Source organism: Girardinichthys multiradiatus, chromosome 7, assembly GCF_021462225.1.
Source record: "Girardinichthys multiradiatus isolate DD_20200921_A chromosome 7, DD_fGirMul_XY1, whole genome shotgun sequence".
NCBI lineage: Eukaryota > Metazoa > Chordata > Actinopteri > Cyprinodontiformes > Goodeidae > Girardinichthys > Girardinichthys multiradiatus.
The window spans coordinates 32016990-32042975 of record NC_061800.1 but is presented as its reverse complement, the minus strand read 5'-3'; the positions used below and the strand labels follow the sequence as shown (position 1 = coordinate 32042975).

Here is a 25986-nt window from a genome sequence, read left to right as displayed (position 1 = left end):
TCCACCCTGGAAGAAGTAAATATTAAATGCATCAATAAAAGGCCAGCATTACATTCACGCCACTGATGGGTATATGTAAACTTCTGACTGGAGATGAGTGGTATTTCCAACATGGAAAATTAAAACCCAACCTAAATGTTAACTAAAAAGATCTAAACCAACAAACAGAAGTCGATTTCTTATCCATTTAATCCATCAAATGGATGCCCTCAGCACAGGTCCAAAAACCCACTACTGCTTTGAGTGCATACACAGCAGGGAAATGTGGATTTACAAGGACAAAGAGCAAACAGTCACCTGCTCCTCACTGGGAACTTGATATTAATGGTATTTCAGTAATTGCCTTTTCCTATTCTGTCCACTACAGCCAAACAGTAAATTACACAAGGTGTCTATCAGCTCCACTCGCATGCATATTTAATATTGTTTGCACAACAATGATGACATTACATGGTGACTTTACTCTATCTAAAATTGGCTGCAGTCCTGAGGCAGCAGGAACTGATGCAGTATAATCCATTTGTTGCATGCCAGTAAGTTATTTGTGCAAAGCAATAAATCAACAAATAATGCCTAACAATTACAGATGCTTAAAACATGTCTCTACTTTTCTTTTTAGCAATCACACAAATCTGTGAGCTGTAATACCAGTTTTCTTTGAAAAAGCTTGAGGTCATTTCCAATTAAACTATGGCCTTTTTCCCAAGAGTTGGTCAGTTCGGAAAGCAGATCAATGAAGCAAGCTAATGCAATAGATACCTCAGTTGGCTTGGATTTTCTGCTTTCCCCTTTTAAGAGGATTTTAGCTCTAACTGTTGGTTTTTCTGTTTGGCTCACTGATTCAGGTAGTTAAACAATGTGAACAGTAAATAAAACTACTCAGTATTCAGCCACCAAATCTGAATGACTAGTACCCACAGCATATTACATTCCTGCCTGGTTCAGATCAAAATATGTTGTGTTTTCATGTTCTCTCATAAAAGCCACTCTCCAACACCTTTGATGTAACAGCTCATTAAGCCGACAAAGCCATGTCAATGTGAAATGACCCCATTAAGGTTTGTCTCATTATCCACAGCAAGGGGACTGTCAGTGGGAGACATCATAAGAGAAATTCTATGTATAACTTCATCTTGGTGAATTAGGCTGACACCGATGTTGCGGCTATTACAACCATTGTTGTCATTAGCTTGATCAGACGGTGAAGGGCTTGCGACAACAGCAGCGCCAGTGATTAGTGTCAGACATCTATTTCTGCGCTTCATTGTCTCTCTGTGTCTTTGTGTGTCTGAGTATACTTGCAGATGTTGTCTCTGGTTCTGTTGATAGCATGACTGAGAGTGTCAGAGACAATCAATGTTTTTCTTACTTTCTGTGGAAAGTGGAGTAGAGGAAGACAAAGGGAGGCAGATTTTTTTTCCGCGTATAATCCAGATTTGTCACGACAACTGCCGCGCCCGCTGTCAGTACTTATGAGAAATTATGATATGTTTCAGCAGACTACCAAAAGTCAAAAAAGCCATAAACATATCCTATATTTCATGTGAAGAGAACCTTTTGGCCTCCTTTGGCTTTGATCTATGACAGCCTCCCAGAATGTCGCCTCGGTCGACCATAGTTAGATCAATGTTGGCTTTTAGAGATTTATTGCTTTGTTCTCTGAACTAATGAAATCATCGTGAGGTCACAGAGGGATGCGACTGCTCTGTGTGGTCAGTGAGGTGGGCGATAAAAAGATGAATGGGTTAGGAAAGCATGAATCATGAAACATTACTGAATGAATCTCACTTTTAACCTGACTTGACCATGCTAATTTACACTGAACTCATAAACCCCTTCAGGTGGAACAGATTCTCAGCTGTATTTTGGTAATTCCATGGAAGTAGCAACACAGTTATAGAGTGTATTCACTGTAAATACCATGTAAAGGAAAATATTGACTTCTTTCATTTTAACATTAATCAGATGATGCAAAGATTGCATTGTCTAAATACTTGGATTATTTTATGCTGCAGAGATTGCATCTAATAACAGAGAAAAACACACTGATGTATCTGGAATGTATCATAGAAACCATTTGATCACTTTACTTTGCTAAAAGGAAATAGATTTTAGGTTGTATTTCAATATGAGTCAGTACCAAATATTCATGGGCTAGTATGCAGTTCTTCAATTAAAATAAAATCTATAGCAAGGTTTAATTGCTTGACCGTTGGAGATATGCACCATATATTTTGTTATATTAGAATTATTTTTGAGTATTTTACAATTTACAGTATGGAATGAGATGGATGTGACAGCAATTAATTTCCTTTTTTGTTTGCAAACCTGAATATGTATTTTTTTAAACAACTGTGATTAAGATTGCACAAAGCCTACAGGCACACAGAGCCTACAGAAGAGAAAAGCAAAGCCTAAATTATTCAAGAAAAAAATAAATATACTCATGTTGTGTTTTCTTCATAGTATAACAGTCAGAATAGTAGAGGACCAAAATGTTAAATAATTAATCTATGATTATTGATTCGTGACTGCTTAATTTTATGCATGAGAGTGCACTCGCTTGGGATCTAGCAATGCAGCCACCATCTCTGAAGTTGATCAGAAGAAAACACAAGATTAACACAAAAGGCAAAGAACATACTGGTTGTCAGAAATACAAAGACTACTTGCTTTATATGCAAAATGTTTTCAGAGCTCCCTCTAAACTCCATTTTCTTTTTGTTCCTCTGCTAATTTCTCTCATGTTGGCACCAGTGACAGACAGACACACTGAGTAATTACCACAGAAGCAAGATTGATTAGTTCTCCCAAAGATAAATGAAAAGAATGGGGATAAAGTGACAGATCTAATAGGATCCTACCACCATCAATGTATCATTTAAACACAAATTTGCAGAGATGCAAAAAAGGTGTTTGCATTGATGAAAACTTCAGTCTTCAATGTTGAAGTTTGGATGCCGAGCCAAAATGACAACAAAAGATTTTCCATTTTGCTGCAGACTGTAAGGCTTTCAACACACATCACACACGCTGATTAAGCATGCATGGAAGCAACAGCTTTTGGTCTTGCAGTGAGAGTGCAGCTTGGAATGTGTATCAGATCCTGTGTCATTTTGCATATGATGTTGTCACTACCCAAAGCTTTGAAAGACAGTTCTTGCTTACCCCAGCTATCTCCCTCTTTGAGATGCCACGAATGCGAGCATAGAAGTACAAATGTTCTTCTCCAGTGAGCAGATCGTCAAGTGCATCCACCTGGGGACAGTAGCCAATGTTAATTCCCTTGCCACGGCACTCCATGATGTCTACCAAGCGCCTGGGGGGAGAAAAAAATGCACAAAGACAAATATTTTAAATGACATTAAAGATTACATTCTCTCTGAGACATACTTGATAACTTTGTATTATGTAAACATATAAAAACATATATTTGTGACATATTGTGTGTATTGTGAAGAAATTGTGTAAAAACTACTTTACAAACATTTATCCATATTTGTCAACGTTACACCAGAGGAAAAGTTGAAAGGTTTATATGCAATGTGTATAAATGAATCACTGTACAGCTTACCCCTCCCTGTCCCTGATCTGTGCAGAGCCATCAGTGGGGCTAACATCTCCAGTCAGCATCTTGAATGTGGTTGTTTTTCCTGCCCCGTTCACTCCCAGGAGACCAAAGCACTGAAAGGCAAAGTCTCTTCTTAGTAACTCAAATGTTTGAATATAAAGCAGTAAGAATAAATTGATGTTGCACAATATTGCACAGACAATGGAGGTGAGCAAAGTGGAAGTTGTTTCTTTCCACTTCCACCATATGCTTGCTCTGTATGGGTGACTGCTGTAAAGTTGATGGCTTGATGGAAATGGACGGGGGTCCGTAGACAGATACAATTCTACCAGCTGGCAATATACACTTAATTTGACTGCCTGATCTAACTGCTAGGTTATATGTTTGGTCTTAAACATACAGATATTGAGATAAAATAACTTCTAAAGGATTTGAGAAAAAAACGTCAGTTGGTGCAATAACTTTGCAAAAGCAACCAACAGCTTCCAAAAGTTTTCAACTTGTTTATTATTATATGAGAATAAAATATATGAATTTAAATTAAATTTAGATTGTATCTCTTAAGTTGAAGTGTACAACAGATACACTCTTCAGATATTAACATAATGTAGACATGATGTGGTTTGTCCATTGTTTGGATAATTATAGACATTTGTTTCTGCCACAACAGGTTGGTAAGTAAATCATTACCATTTCCTTTTTGCAGAGCCTTTCATTAGATTCCATTGTATTATTAATTTGTGTTTTTGTTCTTACCTCTCCAGCAGGGATGCCCACAGACAGCTTTTTGACAGCAGGCACATCGCTATTGAGGTGTTGATAGACCTTTGTCAGCTGTTTGATCTGCAAAACGTCTGAGCTGGCTGCTCCACTGGCCACCCGAAGATCTTCTGTTGCCACATCCTCATCCTCTTCTTCTAGATTATCCTGAGGCAAAATAACAGTCCTTCTTCTCATAATAAGATGCCTACAAGGAGAGAGGTATATTTATTTTAGTAAGGTTTGGACATTTTTTTACTCCTTAGTTACTCCAAATGCTAAATGTACTGAATTTATATAGTCTTTTTTCTAGTCATACTGGCCACTCAAAGGGCTTTACACTAGAGCCACATTTACCCAATCGTACTCACAAATTCATACACTTATACACAGATCGGTAGGCAATTTGGGGTTAAGTGCCTTGCCCAGGGGCACATTCATATATGACATGAGGAAGTTGGAATTGAACCCACAATCTTCCGATTGCAGGACGACAGTTCTACCCATCTAAGTCTCCCCATTTGTTCCATTTCCAACCTAATAATGGCTAGAACACTGAAAAAAAATATACCTTGAAACAACATTCTGGACATTTTGTGTTGAGTTTTAAGGTTTGAGATGAGCGCACCCCGCTTTGGTGTTGCTTTTAAGTACACACAGCTCAAAAACTCCCTCTGAAATATGTTTTCCTCACCTGACTTTGCGTATGAGGGACCTGTTAAGTAGGAGGCGCAAGGTGAAGAAGAAAACGCCTTGGATGAAGGAAGAGATGAACATCCAGCCCAAGCTCTCTGTGGAGAATGGATTCTTATAGGAGTCGATTCCATAGCCACTGAGAATCTGGACCTCGATGTTCGTCCTGGCCAGCTGCATTAGTCCGTTCCCAAAGTTGAACTGGGGGAAGATGAGGAATGCATAGTTCAGCTTCTTCAGGATCCCCTGGATGATCTGTTGGAACGAGAGAAGAAATTAGAGGAGGGAAGGAAAATGAGGATACAAAACTGATTTTTTTCTAAATGTTGTGCTCTTTGTGGATATGTGAAGTACACTACCTCAAAGTTGTGGTTTGATATTTGTCCCAAAAAGTATAGAATGGAGGTGGACATGATGGTGTTGACGCTGATGAACAGGTTGATGCACACATAAGTGATGAAGGCCTTTTCCACATCTTTGAAGACACCCGCTAACAGATACATCCAGGGAAATGTGGCGAACCTGAGAATTTGCCAAAGGAAGGATATTTTAAAACCATTTAGCATAAATAACCCAACAAAATACATTTAAATAAGGGTCTATTTAACAGATCAAACTGTAGATATAAGCTTAATGAAAGCAGGCATCGAAGAATATGGGAAAAAAACTAAACTGGAAAATACCAAACCATGATGAGAGTAAACATTCAGTCACGATGCCAAAACAGACAAGGATAAATTACTTCTCTTGTTATTCCCCAGGTGGTTATTCCCTTTTTCTCTCACATAATCTGCTACTTCGCCTGAATGGGAGTGTGTGGAGTTAGCAAAGAACAGAAAAAAAGAGAAGTGAAGAGAAACATGAAAAATAAAAAAAAGGAGGGAAGAAATTGAAAGAGACACACAGCCAGACAGAGACAAAGCATCTTTGTGCCATGTCCAAAAAAAGGTGCTTGGTAGGCAGACTGTGGGTGCCAAGCCATGACAAGGAACAGAAGCAGGAAGGCTGCAGACCAGACCAGGTGGGTGCAGCCTGACAGATGGAGCAGTGTGATTACTCATTGCTTGGGAGGGAGACATCTGTCTGATAAATGAGAAGCAGAGTGCTGACTCTGCCTACGATGATATAGGATTCAGTATGAGGCCTGGGAACAACAATGGCCAGCACAAGGGTCTAAATTTCAACTACAGTTGGTGAATTATATATTGGAGCCTTGCAATACAGATAAAGAAAACATGACACAAATTTTGGTTTGATTAACCAAATATCAGAAGGATTTTTAAACTTAAGATCCAAATGAGAGCTATCACCCTGTAAGTCACATTGTTACTGCAGTAAGCTCTGTTACTTTCTTCCTGGGATACCCTTTCAATCCTCTCTAATATCTTTAGCTTGAGTGGTATCAGCATCTTGGCAGTGATTTTTATAACAGTCTTTCAATGCTAATGCCATCTGTCTGAAGGAAATTCTAAAGCAAGAAAAACATAGCTCTGTTTACATATGACAACAGCAGCCTCTGTCTGGTCTGGCTGTAAATTTAACCTTGCCGCAGACAAAGTAACACTCATTAGAGATTAGAAATCTCACTGCATATGTGAGGAAAGGCTGTTGTAAATGTAGGAACCGATGAACGATCACATAGCTTAGGGAAATCCTTTGTAAGAAACATAGAATGTTTGATTGATCCAAAGTTTCACTGTTTGCCAACAAGATTTCAGGTTTCATATAGATAATATTTTAAAGCCAGCCAGCCAGAAGCCTCTTACTTAAATCTTGTTACATACTGATGCTTGGCCAGAGGCCCCCGGCGCTTACACTGTGAAGCAATGGATGCCCTTCCAGTCAAATTTCTGACAAAATACATGTGTGGATGTATTTCGTATAGGGTTTTATAGACTTTAAATTGTACATTTAGAGTTTAGGACTAGGGAGGATAAATTCACAAAAATTCACCAAAATCTATCAAGGATAAGGGTTTATATCCCAGTAACAGAGTAGGAAATTATCTTACTCCTACTATTTTAGTTTGTTATCTTTCTATTTCCTCTCAATTTAAGTATAAATGATTAATTGGTTAGAAAGCATGTTAAAGTACCTTGCAAAAGTACCATTTAGTGTTTTAAAATCAAAAACAAAGTATTTCATTAATGAAAACTAACACTGCACATCACCTAGGACCAACACTCTCCTCATGTATCATGGTAGTGTCAGTACAGTACTTGAATAATGCATTACAGTATAACCACAGCCCCTCTTAATAACCTATAAAGTTTTTTATAGGATGCAGCGGCTCAAACATTTTTAAGATTAGCTACAATTAGGCAAGATATCAACAAAGGTGTTTCAAGAAGATGATGTGTAATTTAAGAACATCCTGAAATGAAAGTAGAATACTGCAGGAGTTCAGTGTTTCCTTTGGAAAAGGAAGAACGGCTGTGGTTTGATTAAAATTACTATATAGATCTCTGAATAAATCACAAATATGTTATTAAATGTGGAAGGACAAAAAAAAAAATCATATGGCTTTTAAATCTGCAACATTTTCCAATCTAAAACTGACGAACATTGTCTCACCACTAATTCTTTGGCCAGTTTTGATACTCACAAGTAGATCTGTTATAGTTTTCAAAGGTAACAGATTAGCTCAAATAACTCATCATAACCAAAACCTGACAGTTTGATCTAGTAGAAAATAATGTTCTTTTCACAAGAGACTTTTAAGCTAGTGTGGCCAGTGTGTTAGTTTTAACTAAAAGATTTATTTAAAATTTTCAACCAGATGATGGCTTATTTCTTATCACATACTGTACATTTGAGCATAATCACATAATTAGTTATTTCTAAAGTTTTTTTTTCCAAAAATACTGACCCATAGAGCACAAAAAGCAGACTGACGGCACTCAAGTTTTGTCGATCCGTAAATGCTGGAATTTGGAAGGCAGCAATCACACAGATGGTCAGTGTCACTGGGATCAAGTATATGACCTGTGGGACCACAAAAAAATGTTAGCAATTATTTACACTTAAAATACATTTCATAGGATTTTATATAAATTGATATTGTCACAGGGTTTTGTCATATTTAAACAATGTACTGTGTTATTCCTTTTGGTTTATTGCTCCTTATAAGAAGACAATACCATGTCATAAAAGAAGTTCACAGCCCAGTAGAAGGGCTCACTGATGCCGGCAATGTGCTGAAGCCTCTTGAAGCCACTGTGATGCTCATTGACTATGTAGATGGCAAAACTGGCTGTCGTAATTGAAAATCCCGTCAGTATACACATGGCCACCAGGATCTGGAGCATTCCCTCAATGCTGTAGAGAAGAAAGATCATTCAGACGATTTGATTAACTGTTAGTCATGCTTCTTGATGTACCATTAATTAGCTATTCGTGAGGAAGATATTGCAGTTTGCTTTGTTGCCTCTGGACTGCAGTGAAGACAAATGAACCAATATATTGTGATGTGCCAAATTCTTTTGAAAATTGCCTGAAAAATGGTGACCCATTGTTATATTTTGCACTGAATGATCATTAACATCCCCTGCTGAGATCTGACTCATTTGAAATATTGAAGTGGCGAGCAATAAATGGAATCCCATTAATAAGTAACAACCTTATATGAGACGAACGCGGCTGACTTATAACATGATAACACCAAAAGAAAAAATAATTAGAGGGCTCCATATGGAGATCACGGTTGTAGAGGCTATCGTCCTAATACGACCCTCGAAATCTAGTTGATGGTATGTTCAATTTTTGATGGTGAAATTATTTGATGCCCGGTCAGCAGCTGTTCATCCCTCTGAAGCTTTTTTACCTCCACTGAACACTGCAGAATTACATTTATTACTCTGTTCTACCAGGGCTAAAACAACAGATTAGATTGAATATCTTGCACCAGTCTGAGAGGATGATGAGGAAACATCTGGCAGAGTGATCAAGGGAGGGCAAGGGAACATCACAGAGGGACATGTGGTGGGTGTTTTCAGGGCAGCACTTACCACAGAAAAAAGCCAGGGGTGGCAGCTACAGAGCAGGCTTGTTATCAGTGCAGCCAAGATAGCCTTAAAATTTCTCCCATGGGCACAGCTACAGCATGGCGAGAATCAAGACATTTGAAGGAATACATCTGCCATATCTTTAGCACAGCACAGGCCAAATCAATAAATCAGGGGAGGAAGCCAAGTATTACCCTAGAGGGAATGAATGAGCAAATGTGGCCGCTGCAATATGTCAGCAGGCTGCAGCTCTGACAACAGGAGAATCTAGTGATAAGTAACAATGAATCAACCAATGAAAGGGTTAGCTCGAATAGGGTAACAGTAGGTAATAGGAAAGAAGGAGGCTTCATGAATCAACAAGGTCGCTCAAATTTCTTCTTAGAGGAATTAATTTGATCTTTGTAAAGCATGCTTGCCATACCCACATGTAATCACATCTTCTTGGTTTCCAAAGTTAATATATTGAGTATTTTTAATAAACGAATACTGGGAAGCGAGGGAGAATCAATTCACCTTAGTGCCACCTAAAGGATAAACACTCATTACATTGGGACTCTGATCAATAGAGCAAACTAGGGAAAATCCATTTAGAAAATCAAATATGGGTAAATCCTGCTGTCATCTATCTCCCAGCTCTTAATCCTGCCTGACTTCACTGTCCAGTTTTGAAAAATAGAATGGTTTTATAAATTATCTCAGCTCAGGCAAACAACAACTACTTCATACAAACCATGTTTGTATGAAGTAGCCGTGTCACCTTTGCGTCATCTTTGTTTGGCACAACAGTAAATGCGTCACACAGACTGCCCTGTCATGTTGACAACATAAATCTTTAGTTTGGGTGGTACTACTGAGTGAAGGTAGCTTATTTCAGTATCAGAGAGGTGTTTAAACATAAAGTGAGAAGGACAGGGATGTAAAAAATCTGTTTTCTACAACACATAGAGATGTCTGTAGTTCATTCAGGCTGCAAGAGAGCGAGGAACAGCAAACTTAAAAGTAGATAACAGGAACCTTGAATGGAGTTTCTATCTTGTTTTAGCTTTTAACCTGTTTTTGGAACATACTGGATTTTGAAACGTTATGATAGAGTTATGATAATAAGCTAAATTATCTAGGAAATACGCACAGAAAATGTGGTTTTAATGGTTCTAGTGATGCTAATTGTTAATTGCTAATATAAGATGCTAAAGACAGTTTTAAATGTGAACTCTGTAACCCATTTGCTGATTTAAAAATCTGTTTTACACTTACTGCTCTCCCTCACACAGCAAGACATCACCTCTGGTCTTCATTAAAGTTAATTACCATTCATGGTGGGAAGGTCATAAAAACATGTTGTAATTGATGCATCAGTGGCTAATACAGGTATTTTCTGTTAGTACGGCTGCTTGTACTTTTGTATGCTGGCAGTTAATTTAGCAGAAGTACATTAAGTTTAGTTCTTACACTTGGTCTTCGTCATCCATCCGGCCAAAGTAGGGATGGCTGGAGACTGAAATGGCTGTAATAGAAAGAAACAGGCTATTTTATTATAAGTATAAAAAAGAAAAACTGTCGCAAGCTGTTTTTTTCAGCTCAGTATCAAATGAGCAATGATATTCTCTTAGCCTGGGACACAGTCAATTGTAAAATACACAACAAGATGATTTGATTTGCCTGCACACATAGAGGATTTACTGATATTGAATTTACTTTGTTGTTTTCCCCTGGAATTGTAGATGCTCACTGACACAAACAGCTCTTCCTCGTGTTTTTGTTCATATTTCCGGAGAGAGGAGGAACATGTGTCCATCTGAAGCACATTAGCCCCAGAACAGAAAGGAGGATCAGTGCACTCCTTAAGAGTACCAAGAGTGGAAAGGTGGGGCATTTTTTGCTAATTAAAATTCCTGTCACAAAGTTCAGATTGTGCTTGGCCATGTTTGTATATTTTCTTTACTGCTGTAACACCTTTTTTTATCTCATTCTGTATGCCGGACAATCTAAAATATATACCTAGGTCTAAACATGAAGAAAGGAAGTTTATTTTGAGAATTCCAGTCATGCCATGCTTCTAAGCTTGGTATGGTGCGTGTATATTCAAATGACATGGATAAACATTTACAGGGTATGTTACTTTGGCTTGACATCTCTATCTCGCTGTCTTAATTGTGTTTATATTAATAAAGATCACCTAATGAAAATGTATTAGTACTTCCAAGTGTACAAGCAATTAATAGCTGAAATAATTAAAATGTAGATTGCCACTTCAAGCATCTGGCATGCCCAGGTAAGTGAATCTTTTCCAGTGCATCTGCATAGCGTAGCATTAGAGTATGTCATTTTTTAAATGAATTTCCATAGCATTAGAGCATATGTGTGATAAATATGTGAAGGCTAACAGGGAATAAAGGAAGTAATTTTTTTGTGAAACACCAAGTCGTGTCACATCTACCAAGTAGGTGTACAATATATCACATGTATTGTACTTGTCATGGGTTAAGTACATAATAATTTACTTTTGCTACGACATGATCAACTTGTTATTTCTTTATGAATATTAATGACTGCCTTATATTTTGGCTTTAAGTTATTTTTCTTATATACAGTCTAGAGATGCTCCTAATTGATCAAATGATGATAAGTTGAACAAAGCAAAAAATGGCTCAGAGCTCCTTGCTGCTTAAGACTTTTCCAGCATTTGGCATGCAATTCTTTATCAATGCAAACAAAGAGTCTACATAGTGTAGCATGAGAGGAAGTTGTGTTATTATTAGGTTATTGCTTTGACATTTAAGGTCCAACTGTTGTGGCAGAGGCATCTATGTGCAATACATATGGCATCTCTAAGTTGTGGCTCTCATGCTTCCAAAGTTTTCAAAAGATCTGAAAAAATATCTGACATTCTTACTTAGTATAAGAACCAACTGCATATGCCATGTGTTCAAATGAATAGGAAGGTGATGTTGAAGCATCCTTTTAAAGAAGGTGGCAATTCTTTTGTCTGAATATATCCACATTTCTCATTTTGCCAGGCACACTGCCACACATTCCCACTTTTAGGAATGTTTGTCAGCTAAATGGACAGTATTCTATGATTCATGTGCAATTAGTGTTTTATTATTCTTATTAGTAGACATTGCTACTTATCAGTTCATAACTTTAAGCTATTAAAAAGCTGATAATATATATAGGGGTTGGACAATGAAACTGAAACACAATGGTTTTAGACCACAATAATTTATTAGTATGGTGTAGGGCCTCCTTTTGCGGCCAATACAGCGTCAATTCATCTTGGGAATGACATATACAAGTCCTGCACAGTGGTCAGAGGGATTTTAAGCCATTCTTGCAGGATAGTGGCCAGGTCACTACGTGATACTGGTGGAGGAAAACATTTCCTGACTCGCTCCTCCAAAACACCCCAAAGTGGCTCAATAATATTTAGATCTGGTGACTGTGCAGGCCATGGGAGATGTTCAACTTCACCTTCATGTTCATCAAACCAATCTTTCACCAGTCTTGCTGTGTGTGTTGGTGCATTGTCATCCTGATACACGGCACCGCCTTCAGGATACAATGTTTGAACCATTGGATGCACATGGTCCTCAAGAATGGTTCGGTAGTCCTTGGCAGTGACACACCCATCTAGCACAAGTATTGGGCCAAGAGAATGTCATGATATGGCATCCCAAACCATCACTGATCCACCCCCATGCTTCACTCTGGGCATGCAACAGTCTGGGTGGTACGCTTCTTTGGGGCTTCTCCACACCGTAACTCTCCCGGATGTGGGGAAAACAGTAAAGGTGGACTCATCAGAGAACAATACATGTTTCACATTGTCCACAGCCCAAGACTTGCGCTCCTTGCACCATTGAAACCGACGTTAGGCATTGGCATGAGTGATCAAAGGTTTGGCTATAGCAGCCCGGCCGTGTATATTGACCCTGTGGAGCTCCCGACGGACAGTTCTGGTGGAAACAGGAGAGTTGAGGTGCACATTTAATTCTGCCGTGATTTGGGCAGCTGTGGTTTTATGTTTTTTGGATACAATCCGGGTTAGCACCCGAACATCCCTTTCAGACAGCTTCCTCTTGCGTCCAGAGTTAATCCTGTTGGATGTGGTTCGTCCTTCTTGGTGGTATGCTGACATTACCCTGGATACCGTGGCTCTTGATACATCCCAAAGACTTGCTGTCTTGGTCACAGATGCGCCAGCAAGACGTGCACCAACAATTTATCCTCTTTTGAACTCTGGTATTTCACCCATAATGTTGTGTGCCTTTCAATATTTTGAGTAAAACTGTGCTCTTACCCTGCTAATTGAACCTTCACAATCTGCTCTTACTGGTGCAATCTGCAATCAATGAAGACTGGCTACCAGGCTGGTCCAATTTAGCCATGAAACCTCCCACACTAAAATGACAGGTGTTTCAGTTTCATTGTCCAACCCCTGTAGATCATCTACAGAAATTCTCCCAATACAAAATGCAGCACCAGTGGGTTTGATTAAAAACTACCGTCTTGACAGTAAAGACTGATGATCTAAAGTGTTTTAGCACATCTGCAAAAGTGGGTGGATGTGGTCAGAAATCCTGCGAGAGGTTGATGAAAAACAGTTTGATGCAGACATCTAAAGACTCCCAACCCACTGCTTACACCATGGTGCACAATAAGAGGGTGAGCATCAGTTTTGACAGATAAACTGGTCACCTTGAAAAGTAATCTCCCTGGATCCACACCTCTGCCAGCCTCACCCATTAACAGTAACATTTAAATGGTTGCCCGTTATCCTGGAGCAGTTCTATCATCTACAGTGGAATTAAAATGCATGTGTCTGTTCTTCCGTTTATGCACTGTTTATGTTTATATGTGCAGATTTTATTATTAGTATGTGCATGTGTGTGTGTTTATGTCCTTCTGCTTGAAGGCAGATGGTTGGGGTGCTTCACAGGGCTGAAATGAAACAGAAAACGTGGGCCCTGCCTTGTCTCTCTTTAGCATAGTTCCCCAGTGAGTGACACTAATTAGTATGCACCACGCATCATGCTGTTAGTGTAAGGACACACAGCACCCCCTGGCTTTAATCTAGCAAAAATGAACCATGAGTAAACAAGCAGTTTGCAGCTGTCTTTATTTAGAATGCAAAATGTGCAGGCTGCACCTGGTAATACTGATATGCTGATATTGCTGATAGTTTATTTCTTTTACTGTCTGATGTCTTTTTCAATCTAAGCTTTATGTTATGCAATAATAAGGATAGATTGTTTGCCTGAAAAATATCAAAGGATCATAGCAAGAAAACAGTCTATTTAACTTTGTAAAAAATTGGAATAAGCTTCAACAAATAGCCATCCTACATAATCTTTTATCTTAATACCTGGAAATGTCCCTGAAACAATTTCTTAAATCCAGCTTACCATATTTCTGTGGATCTTTGTCTGCTGGAATATTGGAACGCAGGATCAAGTTGTTGAGGCTGTTTAAGTATGCTGGCATTGTGTGATGGCCCTCGGGGTTGAACCAGACCTATGATTATGTAGCCAAGCATTAAAAACAATCATCAACATAACACTAGTAAAAATCAGGAAATATGAATTAATTGCATACAAAAACACATAAAAGATTCACAGAGCTTCTGACGTTATTGTGGGAAAACAGTTGCAGTAAAGCATATTTATGACAACAGGGATGACGTCCCATTTTGGCTCCATCTGAGAGCATTAATCTTGCAGCAGAGTGTAATTAGCATGTCATATATTAGCTTTTTAAAACGCATAGGCACAGCAGATAAAATGATAAGAAGACACAGTGGGCAAATAGAAAAAGGAAGTTACCTTAGACAGTGTGCGGTTTTTGGGAACAGCCTTAAGGTCCATTCGCAAGTCAGGTGGGAGCGGCATACCAAAAGTAAAGCCACCATACCTGAAAAATCAGAGTGGACACATCGATCAAAACAAGCAGCTCTGGTTCCTGGTGAGAAATAAAATGTGACATGCACTCTGTTTTTGAGTGGATTCTTTTCTTGTTCCTACAGCAAATATCATCATACCTTCAGGTAAAACCTCAAGGTATGATGATTAAGAGTCATCCAAAGCATGTAAAAGGCTAGTTTATCTCAAACTGAGGAACAATGAAAAGAAAGCCTGGAGGCATTATCAGCCAGGTTTTTACAACATTTCTGTTCCCCCTACAAAATGGCACCTTTTTTGAGAGAAACATTTAACTCAAGAGACTCAAAGTGCTGTCACGCTGTTTCTTATACATCATGGTGTGCCATGGTGCATTTTACATTGGAGTAAAATTGATGAAATTAAGTGTGTTTTGTGGTGACGGTGGCTCGGTAGGAAGAGTAGTCGTCTTGCAATCGGAAGGTTGTGGGTTCAATTCCAGCTTCCTCCTGCTGTATGTTGATGTGCCCCTGGGCAAGGCACTTAACCTCAAGTTGCCTACCGATCTGCGTATCGGTGTATGAATGTGTGAGCGTTAGTGAGTGCGATTGGGTGAATGTGGCTCTAGTGTAAAGTGCTTTGAGTGGTCTGTATGACTGGAAAGGCGCTATATAAGTTCAGTCCATTTACCATTTGTAAATGATTGAGTCTTGCCAAATCTATGAAGCATATGTGTTGTTAATGATGTGCACCATTTTGTATAGTGTGTTTGTACTGGAAAGAAGAATGTAAAGTGTACCACTGCATTAGGGCTAAGAAAATGAATATTAATGTAAAAGGCCTGTTCATTTTGAATTAAAATCTTTATATGTTGTCTTTGAGTGCCCCTAAGTGGTTAAATAAATTTTAGCTGAATTTATCAGAAATTAGACAGAATATGTTTAAGTCAAGGAAATGTAATCTTCATCAGTGCAGACAGAGCATCTGCATAGTCTTACATGAGGATAGTAAGTATAGTAAGTAATGTTATTATCCTGTTATTGCTACAACTTCTGCATAGCATTTACATACATTTTGTAGCAGTGGCACACATCATTTATCATTTATGTATAATTTATTTAAATAGACAATGCACATTAATCAACATGAGTATTTCAGTGCATTATGTTCCAGATTTAGCCATAAAGACTAATTTCCATCTGCAGTCCGTGGGAGGTTGATGATATAGAACAGGATTAAAACATGATTGTTTAATTACAAAATGCTGAAACAATTGCATAATAAAACATTTAAAACATATGGTCAACATCCAGCAGTCACTAATCTACATATGGTCGCAGGTTTAATTAGTTATGACCCACTGTTTTATGGATTTAGAGAACTGCCTGTAAGATGCAATGTTCCTCAGTGCTGAAAATGAATGGAAATCTTCACATCCATGGGATTCAAGGCTATATGAGTGGATATTAATTGTTTACACTTTCACAAGACACTGTTGTTTAGTTTGTCACCATTTTCTCCACCAGACAACTTTATTGTGATAAATTGTGTTGGCTGCATCAATCTGCCTGATCAGCTGATCCTTTGGATCATCTTAACATGAGTCCAAACAAACAACTACACGACTTGGAAAAGCAAAGAAAAGTAGCATTTTTAATGCCGTTGCACAAAAGTCAGCCTGATGCAAAATGTGTATTCTTTTGGCAGACTTAAAGCAGAATAAAAAGTTACATCTGATCAAAATAGCTGGCAACATCATCCAATGTAACCTTGCTTAGTACCAAACTGAAACATCAGAAACCAACCAAGAAATAGTCTTATGCAAAAGTGTAGACATTTAATGTCCCCTACTTTATCTTTCTGTCCCTCAGTTTTAAAGAGTTTGGTTTGAGCTGAGTTATAAAATGCTGCATACAGCTAAAACATGGGTGTCTGTCTGACTAGCTGTTAGTCTTTCACCACTCTGAGGATTTCCTCACTTTTCTACAAACAGATAATATCTGTTTAGTAAAGGTAGAATAACTATTACACATAATAACTTCACAGAAACAGTAACATCAGCAGCAAAGCAGAATATCTATGTGTGGCATTGAAATCCAAGACAGTTTACAATATTTGGCCAGTCTCAGTTAAGAGGATGCCGTGACAATTATGAGCAGCCTGTCAGATTTATATTTTGATTTGATGAATAATGTTTTGCAACCATGAGAAAAAAGTCTACTGTGCCTTTATTAAACAAATATAAACTAATCCATCATTCACCTGTTCCTGACGAAGTCATTGGCTGTAGCCACCAGGTAATTCTCCACACTGAAGCCAGTCAGATTATAGACGATCTGAGATGAGGGGACCTTCTTGTAGGGGGGCTGGGAGTTGTTCTTGTCACAAATCTGTGGCATACAGAAGACACAAATTCTTTACAATTGCCCCCCTTTTACAATGATTGAGAACATGGGCCCTGAAGGAGACAAGTGAGAACACAAAAACTCACTCACGAGCACACATACTGTTGTTTCTGACCCAGTCTCACCTGTTCCTGTTGGGTGCATTTACACACACTAAATGGTTTGGAGACATTCCCCGTGGAGCTCCAGTTGTTTGTGCTCCTTGTGCAGACCCTTTAAGAGTAAAAATAATAAAGAAAACATGTTAGCGGTGTGACAGGGGAGCTTGGCATGTGTTTGTGATTACGCCGAAATTAAGAATTTTAAAAAAGGTATGAAAAACAATCAGATCAGAAAGAGATGATTATGTATGTTTTTCTGCACCATACTAAAACCATGAATGCTTGCACTAAGAGAAGGGTAAAATCTGCAATGACTCAAAAAGTAGCTGTCAGCGTAGGTGGTTTTAGTGAAACTAGAAGTTAAATTTATTTTCTGATCACAGTTCTCCAAGCTGTTTAATATGTGTTATGTGATATTGTGTGAAACGTGTTTGTGTGGGTTAATGCTCAACTCCCACACAGTTTACTTTCCACCAAGTGGTTTAGGGAACATGTGCAAACAAAACAACAGATTGTAGAAATACTTGCACAATAACAGTGGTGTCAATGACAGTTGAAGTGAATACGTAGCAATAATCTATGTAATTTTTCAACAGCAGAATGTTGTGAGCAAACATGCAGACTGTTATATGCTTTTTTTTATGTTTTATTTTAATTATTTATTTGGGGGGGGGGGGGGGGGGGGGGGGGTAAAATTCCCAAGGGTTCTGCTTCAAGAGTGCCAACATTGATTTGAGGGCCTGCAAGGGGAAAGTCTCCCCTATAAACACGAGGTGTTTATGGAATACAGATGATGCTGTCACATCGCAGAAACCCGCTTCAGGCATTCAGCCTTGTTTCTCGAGCTGAGCAGCAGGGAAATGAAGAGGAGAGACATGAGAGAGAGACCAGAGAGAATGAAAAATAAAAGCCTGGAGAGAGGCTGTCCAGTAAAATAAAATAAAGAACCAAGAGGCACAGAAAGAATAGCAATTGCTGAAAAGTGAAAATGCAGTTAGAAAAATAAGTGTATTTTTTAGCAAATGGGGACAGGTGGAAGTGTAATTACGTACGGGTTATCAGACTTATCGAGGCAGGCATTATCGATCCCAGGGAATGACATCATGGTGTCCACCAGATGGTTGGATTCGGGATTCTGGTTACTGTGGAGTCAGAAAACATTCAGCTTTGACTTAAAGGTAACCCAGAACTTTTGAAGTAAGATACGTAAACACAAAAAGTCAGTCTGAGGTGTTTTTTCTGAGATTTCTTATCAGAAAGGTGGCATAAAACCAATAAGCTAATCCTGCACATAACATGTAGGTACAATTAGTGGTTTTAACTGAAAAACACAAGCACATGAAAGGCAGAGATGAAACAAAACTGGCAACAATTGTCCTTCCACTTTAGATTGGAGTGGTTGTGTTTTGTTTTGTTTTATTTTGTTTAGCTTTAGCCAGCCCTTTCTTTTTATCTCATGAATACACCCTCATAAATAAACAATGAGATAATTACCATTGTTGACAGAACAAAAACAGGGGAGTAGCCTGAGAATAAAATAAAGTCTACAGACTGAGGAGCCTAAACTGCAGCCAGCCTGACTTTGTGCCCTCACCTTTCGTATTCCTTTTAAATATAAAGAAATGTCATATCTTTAGTCTAATTTGTATGTCATGTTAAAGAGGTGTGGGAGGAGTGTCCACTCCACCTTTGATATGGATTCACACTTCAGCATTTTCTCCCCTGCTTCATGTCCCCTTGATCGAACAACAGAACATGTTGAGAATGAAGCCATCTCACAATCAACTGACACTCTTCATCTACCTCGCTTTGATCAAGCATCACAGCCCCCTGCATCTCGATGATCTCAAACCTTTGCATTATTCGCTGGTCCCTTGTACTAAAAGTCCATCTGCCCTTCAACAAACTACCACTTCAAGATGATTTTACAACAAGAGTTACATGCAAATGATGCTGGAAAGCAATGAATAAAGCAATTCTGGAATATTCTTTTTCTATCTCAAATATTTTGAGGTTGTTTCCTGTGAAATCTTATTTTTGTTTATTCTTTTAGTCTATTTTCTATATGCAACAAGAAGAAAGACCGATAACACCCTGACTGAAACTGAGCTGATAAGGACTTTAAATTCCCCTGACAAAAAAAGCATGTGATCAAATCACATGCTTTTAGTTTCCAACTGAAAGGACTGATTGCACCAGTGCTACCATTCGTCTGTAGCCCTGATTAGCCTGATTTACTTCTTTGACTTCCATTTCTGGTGTGGCCTGTAATTTCTCTGCCAAAGGGAGCTGACCTGAAGAAAGAATAGCTTGGTCCGACGTTGTAGAGAGCAGGGCTCAGCACCAGCTCAGGATAGTGCTGCACGTCGCTCTTGATGGAGCCAAGACCCATACCAACCAGCACAAAGAGAACAGGAAGCAGGATCTGAGAGATCAGGCCCTTCCAGTCTCTTCGGCTGTGATGGAACCTTTTGATCAGCATGGCTGTCAACTGCTGCCAGGCCAGGCCCATGCCCAATAGAGTTGATGAACTGGTAAGCTCTGAAACACATTAGTAATTAACAAAGTGTTTAAATAAATAAAGTGTTTTGTTTTGACATACACTAATCAGGTAGGAAAAAAGCTATTTCATAATATTTATTATTACCCTTTTCAAAAAAATGGTGTGGCGTGTACAGGTATTGGCATTTCAAGCCATGGACCTTACATAATGTGTGCCTAATTATTGGTTTGCGATATGTTTAACAAACTAAAATGTGTGAAAGCATGAGGTGGATCTGTTTTTACTCCCCCTTACTCGGATACCCCCAAAAAAACTGCAGCCATTTACTCCATCCAATTTTGAATGAGCTAGTGCCATTGTGCAAAGAAAACATTTTCAATTTCTTGACAGGTTGGTAGAAGCATCCCTAAAACTATAATTGGACTGTTGGAAAAGGTGGGTTCGACATGGTTTGTAACTCAGCGGGTTGAATCCAAATGCACACCACATTTTTTAGCTTCTGATGTGTTTAATAATTTGGAAAATGAATCAATTTTCCTTTGCTTCACAGTTATGCACTGCTTATGTTGATCTATTATACAAAACTAGTCCGAATGATTATTTAAGATATCTGAAATTCCCTATGCCATCTTTATAAAAAATATTTAAGATATCTAAAATGTTTTGGGAGATATCTTACAAGGAATTTTGACTAGTCAAAAATACAGTTCTAGATATCTGAGTTTTGCTTGGTCATTATTTGCTTTCAAGATATCTGCAATTTAATGTGCACTAGTTTCAGATATCTAAATATACATTTAAGATATCTTGAATAATGAGGTAATTTAAGAGATCTTTAATTGGAGTTATGACTAGTCAGAACAAAAAGCGAGAAATCTCAAATTTACTTTATGATTAGTCAGTTTATGACTAGTCATAGTTTAATTCTGAAATAATTATTTGAGATATACAGTCATTTATTGCAGATAACGTAATGGTAAAACTGATGTCATTTATACTAGTCAAAATGTAATTACAGATATCTCAAAGTGGTATCTTGCCTAAGCAAAATATAATTAGAGATATATTAATTAACTAAAATGCCTAGTCATAAATCAATTTCAGATATCTGGAATGTAAGTGTGGTGAAGCCGATTGTTTGTTAAAACAGCCTACAATCATGTTTAACTAATAGCTACAGGTAGCATAATTGTTAAAGTTGGACAATCTTTTGTTATGTGACGCTTTTTATAGATGGTCATTTGAGTTGGTGATTGACATCCGCCAAGCTCATGGACGCTGAACTGCTCCAGCTCAAAAAGCCGTAAGGGAAGATGTGTGAAATGTTGCGAAACGTAAACTGGTGAGCCTGTGTTTGATTACTTTGTGTATTTTAAGGATTCAGACGTGTGCCAAAAAAAACTGAATTTTGGAACTGAATGTGAAAGTAGTCAAATGGAATTTTCAATTCAAAGAAATTTTCAAAACAAATGTATTCAGTTTCAAACCATTCAATTCAGTTTCAATTCAGTGAAATACATTTTTAAACCAAATCATTTAATTTCAAATAACGCAAGATTTAGTCTGAGCATTTAATATTCAGTTTCTCAAGGCACAAGTTTCTGCCCATACATGACGAAATGTGAGCAGGAAGAAGAATATAAATAGTTTTCAAAAACACTGTAGGTGATAAATGGAAAACCAAAATACTACCGGTGAAGCATAAAAGAAGAAAAAAAAGCAACAGTCAAAATAAGCAATGAAAACAGTGATTCAACTCACTGATCTTGTCACCAATGCCAAAGCTGCTGTCACAGGTGCCTGATGGGAAGCTGTCGATAGATGCAGTATCAGAAACCGTCTCAGAGATAGACAGAAGTTTGTCCTCACCTCCTGGACTTCCATTAGTCAACTGGAGGAAAATCTGCATACATTCAAGGAAAAAAAAAATCGCATTCAATCATGGTTTCAGCCACAGTTTTCATATGTGGCTGAGTAGGAGCTCACCTCCTCTAGTGTGGTGTCAGATACACCATAGCCCCCAAGCTGAAGATCATCCAGGTTGGCGTCAAGCGCGGTCAGGAGGGAGCGATATGATGAGGCGTTGGATGAAGTGAAGGGGGGCAGAGAGTAGACCACATCACCCCTCTGGGTTTCTTTAAGGCACGCTTCAGGAAGATGAGCTTGGATGAAGGCCTTCAGGTCAGCGCTGTCAATGTGCTCACCCTCTGGGCGTTGGACCTTTAAGAAAGACACCAGAAAATTTTTAAATTCACTTTTGCACTTCTAGTACCATCACCTAACTTCATACCAGAAGTTAATTACTGAGTAGATGATTTGGATTTTTAACATTTAAAGTAAAGTTTATGAATTAATTCTCTGTCTGTAAACAACACGTTTTTGCAATAGCTGCAGATTTGTGCAAGATATATAGGCAGCATTAGATCTGTGCAAGCTCACCATTAACAATAAGTAGTGTTGGGTTTGATTTACACAGGTTAAAACTGATTTAGTTAATTTTCATAGTTTACCTCCTAATTTGCGATCTAAAATCCCACAAAATTAAAATAATTACTGGCACCTGCTCAGTAACAACAGAATCGGGGTGCAAAAACAACTCGGCATAATAAATTCAAAGACATTTAGGGCATGAGCTTTAAGGTCAGACTAGGTTCAAAGATAGGGTCACTGAGTTATTGCCTTTGAGGGAAATTGTTGGGAATCTATTTGAAGAATGTAAAGTTTTCCATAATTTGTCACTTAAAAAGCATTATCATTAAGTCAAATGTTCTCCAGCAAAGTTACGATGGGCACATGTGCACAACACAGGGTAAAAATATAACTTTTAAAACACAGGCTTAAGGTGCATGTATATGTCCATACAGTATGCTGTTAACTCAGCAGAGCAAAATTTGAGAAGAAATGTAAAGCTTCAGATTTTCAATGAATGTGATAGACATTACACTGTTGCAATATGTCAAACCCATCCGAAGTAAATACCTAGAATTTATATCCATGAGTGGTCAAACTCCTTCATAATACTTGATTGTGAAATGTCCCAATTTTATGTTGGCCAAGATATTGTATATGCCTCACTGTAATGATGCACGAGAGATATGTATTTACTCTACAACACTGAGGATGAAGGTTGTGCCTTCTGTGTTATGCAAATATTATTACATTGACAACTGGCAGCTCTGGAAGAACATGAATAAAAAACACACCAGTAATAGAGCTTTCACAGGTATAATATCAGTTTTCATTGCTTTGCACTGACATGCCTGCATGCCTGTGAGGATAATTACCTTCTTGGTGAGGGTGAGTTTGTAGCCTTGACCCAGCTTGTCTTTCAAGTAGAAAGGTGATCCACAGCATTTCAATCCACCTCTCTCCAGGAAGGCGATCCGATCGCTCAACACTTCAGCCTCGTCCAAGTGGTGGGTGGACATAATAATGGTCCGGTCTGAAAGGACACGTATATTAAAAACTGCATCATTGACTCAAGGATTATTGAACCAATAACTATGGCACAAACAGAGTCATCTCAAGGGAGAAAAACAAGAAATATCCTCAGACAAACTGCCCCCAAAAAAAGGAGTTTTATGAGTGTTTGTTTCTGAAACAGGTAAGAACCTCTCTGCAATAACAGTGGAAACAGCCCATATTAAATCAAATTTTCCAACCTATAATTACAATTTTGGTCAAAACTTTCTTTACACTGTTTATGGTCTTCAATGTCATACTAATTTGGGGATTTTATTGATGTAATTGAACAATCTTTTTTGTGGTGGTATGATTAAACATCTTCTGCACACTTTAAAATCTAATTTAGTGCACCAGTTAGAATTTATAGTGTTTTTTTTCTTATAACAGGTTCAAAGTATACAAGTATAGAAATTACATTTTTTATGGCTGGATATTTTAGCACTCTTTTTGGCATATTTGTAAAAGGTCACCTAAATTGTTTTAATTTCATGGCACGAACCCGGCTTTAAAGCTTACAAATTTTCAATAGATTTTAGGTCACGGTTTTAGAGAGACCATTCAGAACGTTTGATATAAGCCTTCCAAAATCAGTTTGGGTTTTTGTTTCAGATCAGTGTCATATAGCAACATCCCATAGTGTCCTGGTTTCATCTGACCCTACTTGTCACCCCAGATGAGACGAAATTGGTCAGAGTACTCAGGAGCAATCCAGGAACCATCGAAGCTCAGGCCTATTATAGACTTGAAGATCCTGTAACATCTGTGCTGATGTCCACAATGAACACAGTTTAACATCAACATGGTCTCAGCAAGGAGTTGTGGTTAAAAAAGACAGAAATGAAGAACAACTACCTCAAATGATTGCTCTTCAACTTAAATCAGCAGCTAATTGGTTCAAACTGGGACACAACTGGATGTTCCACAAAGACAATAATCCGCTTATCACGCTTATCACGCCGTCCCACGTGCTGCACTGGGCCAATCCGACCACATCATGGTCCACCTGATTCCTGCATACAGGCAGAAACTAAAGCTCTGCAAACCAGTTGTGAGGACGTCAAGGAAGTGGAGCAGTGAGGCTGTGGAGAATCTCCAGGCGTGTTTAGGCTGTACAGACTGGGATGTGTTCAGGACTACTACCAACAGTCTGGACGAGTACACAGAGGCAGTGACTTCCTACATCAGCTTCTGTGAGGACATCTGTGTACCATCATGCACCAGGGTGAGTTACAACAATGACAAACCCTGGTTCACAGCCAAACGCAGAAGGTTAAGACTGGATAAGGAAGAGGCCTTCAGGAGTGGGGACAAAGACATATACAGAGAGGCAAAGTACAAGTTTGGCAAGGCAATGAAAGAGGCCAAACGACTGTACTCTGAGAAGCTCCAAAACCAGTTCTCAGCCAACAACTCTGCGTCTGTCTGGAAAGGGCTCAGGCAGATCACCAACGACAAGCCGAAAGCCCCCCACTCCATCAACAACTGACGCCTCGCCAACGACCTTAACGAGTTCTACTGCCGCTTTGAAAGACAAAGGGCAAGTCCTGCAACCATCCCCCACGACACCCCCAACAGCTGCAGCCACAATCCACCACCCCCACCTCCCCAACCTCAAGAGCGGCCTTGGCACCTCCAACCCCCACCCTGAAGTTCCCCCCACCAGCCCCCTACCCATGCTGGGGACGGCTCTTTCCATCCAGGAGAGGGACGTCAACAAACTGTTCAGGAGACAGAACCCCCGGAAAGCTGCTGGACCGGATTCTGTCTCACCAGCCAGCCTGAAGCACTGCGCTGATCAGCTGTCTCCAGTCTTCACAGACATTTTTAACACCTCACTGGAGACATGTTATGTGCCAGCCTGCTTCAAGTCCTCCACCATCGTCCCTGTTCCCAAGAAGCCAAGGACCACAGGGCTTAATGACTTCAGACCCGTCGCCCTGACCTCTGTGGTGATGAAGTCCTTTGAGCGCCTTGTGCTCTCACACCTAAAAGACATCACCGACCCCCTTCTGGACCCCTGCAGTTTGCCTACAGAGCCATCAGGTCTGTAGATGATGCAGTCAACCTAGCCCTTCACTTCATCCTCCGGCACCTGGACTCCACAGGAACCTATGCCAGGATCCTGTTTGTGGATTTCAGCTCTGCCTTCAACACCATCGTAACAGCTCTGCTCCAGGAGAAGCTCTCCCAGTTGAGTGTGCCCGACTCCACCTGCAGGTGGATCACTGACTTCCTGTCTGACAGGAAGCAGCACGTGAGGCTGGGGAAGCACGTCTCTGACTCCCTGACCATCAGCACCGGTTCCCCCCAAGGCTGTGTTCTCTCTCCTCTGCTCTTCTCCCTGTACACCAACAGCTGCACCTCCAGTCACCAGTCTGTCAAGCTTCTGAAGTTTGCGGACGACACCACTCCGATCGGACTCATCTCTCGTGACGAGTCCGCGTACAGATGGGAGATGGACCATCTGTTGGACTGGTGCAGCCAGAACAACCTTGAGCTCAACGCTCTAAAGACAGTGGAGATGGTTGTGGACTTCAGGCAGAACCCAGCCCCACCTGCCCCCATCACCCTCTGTGACTCCACAATTGACACTGTGGAATCTTTCC

At 39.3% G+C, this 25986-nt stretch overlaps 1 protein-coding gene across 1 annotated transcript in view; it reads right to left on the bottom strand.

Annotated features, from left to right (window-relative positions):
- abca12 (ATP-binding cassette, sub-family A (ABC1), member 12) overlaps window positions 1–25986 on the bottom strand; it is an 86678-nt gene that overhangs the window by 6791 nt on the left and 53901 nt on the right. The window contains exons 53-69 of the mRNA XM_047369690.1: window positions 23200–23357; window positions 21902–22135; window positions 21677–21818; window positions 19707–19953; window positions 18465–18554; window positions 17437–17524; window positions 17169–17296; window positions 14853–14940; window positions 14436–14544; window positions 10480–10534; window positions 8164–8341; window positions 7893–8008; window positions 5383–5545; window positions 5025–5278; window positions 4328–4538; window positions 3575–3684; window positions 3169–3319 (exon numbers count right to left, since the gene is read on the bottom strand). Coding sequence (XP_047225646.1) covers window positions 3169–3319; window positions 3575–3684; window positions 4328–4538; window positions 5025–5278; window positions 5383–5545; window positions 7893–8008; window positions 8164–8341; window positions 10480–10534; window positions 14436–14544; window positions 14853–14940; window positions 17169–17296; window positions 17437–17524; window positions 18465–18554; window positions 19707–19953; window positions 21677–21818; window positions 21902–22135; window positions 23200–23357 — 2522 coding nt within the window. The remainder of the gene's footprint in view (window positions 1–3168; window positions 3320–3574; window positions 3685–4327; window positions 4539–5024; window positions 5279–5382; window positions 5546–7892; window positions 8009–8163; window positions 8342–10479; window positions 10535–14435; window positions 14545–14852; window positions 14941–17168; window positions 17297–17436; window positions 17525–18464; window positions 18555–19706; window positions 19954–21676; window positions 21819–21901; window positions 22136–23199; window positions 23358–25986) is intronic.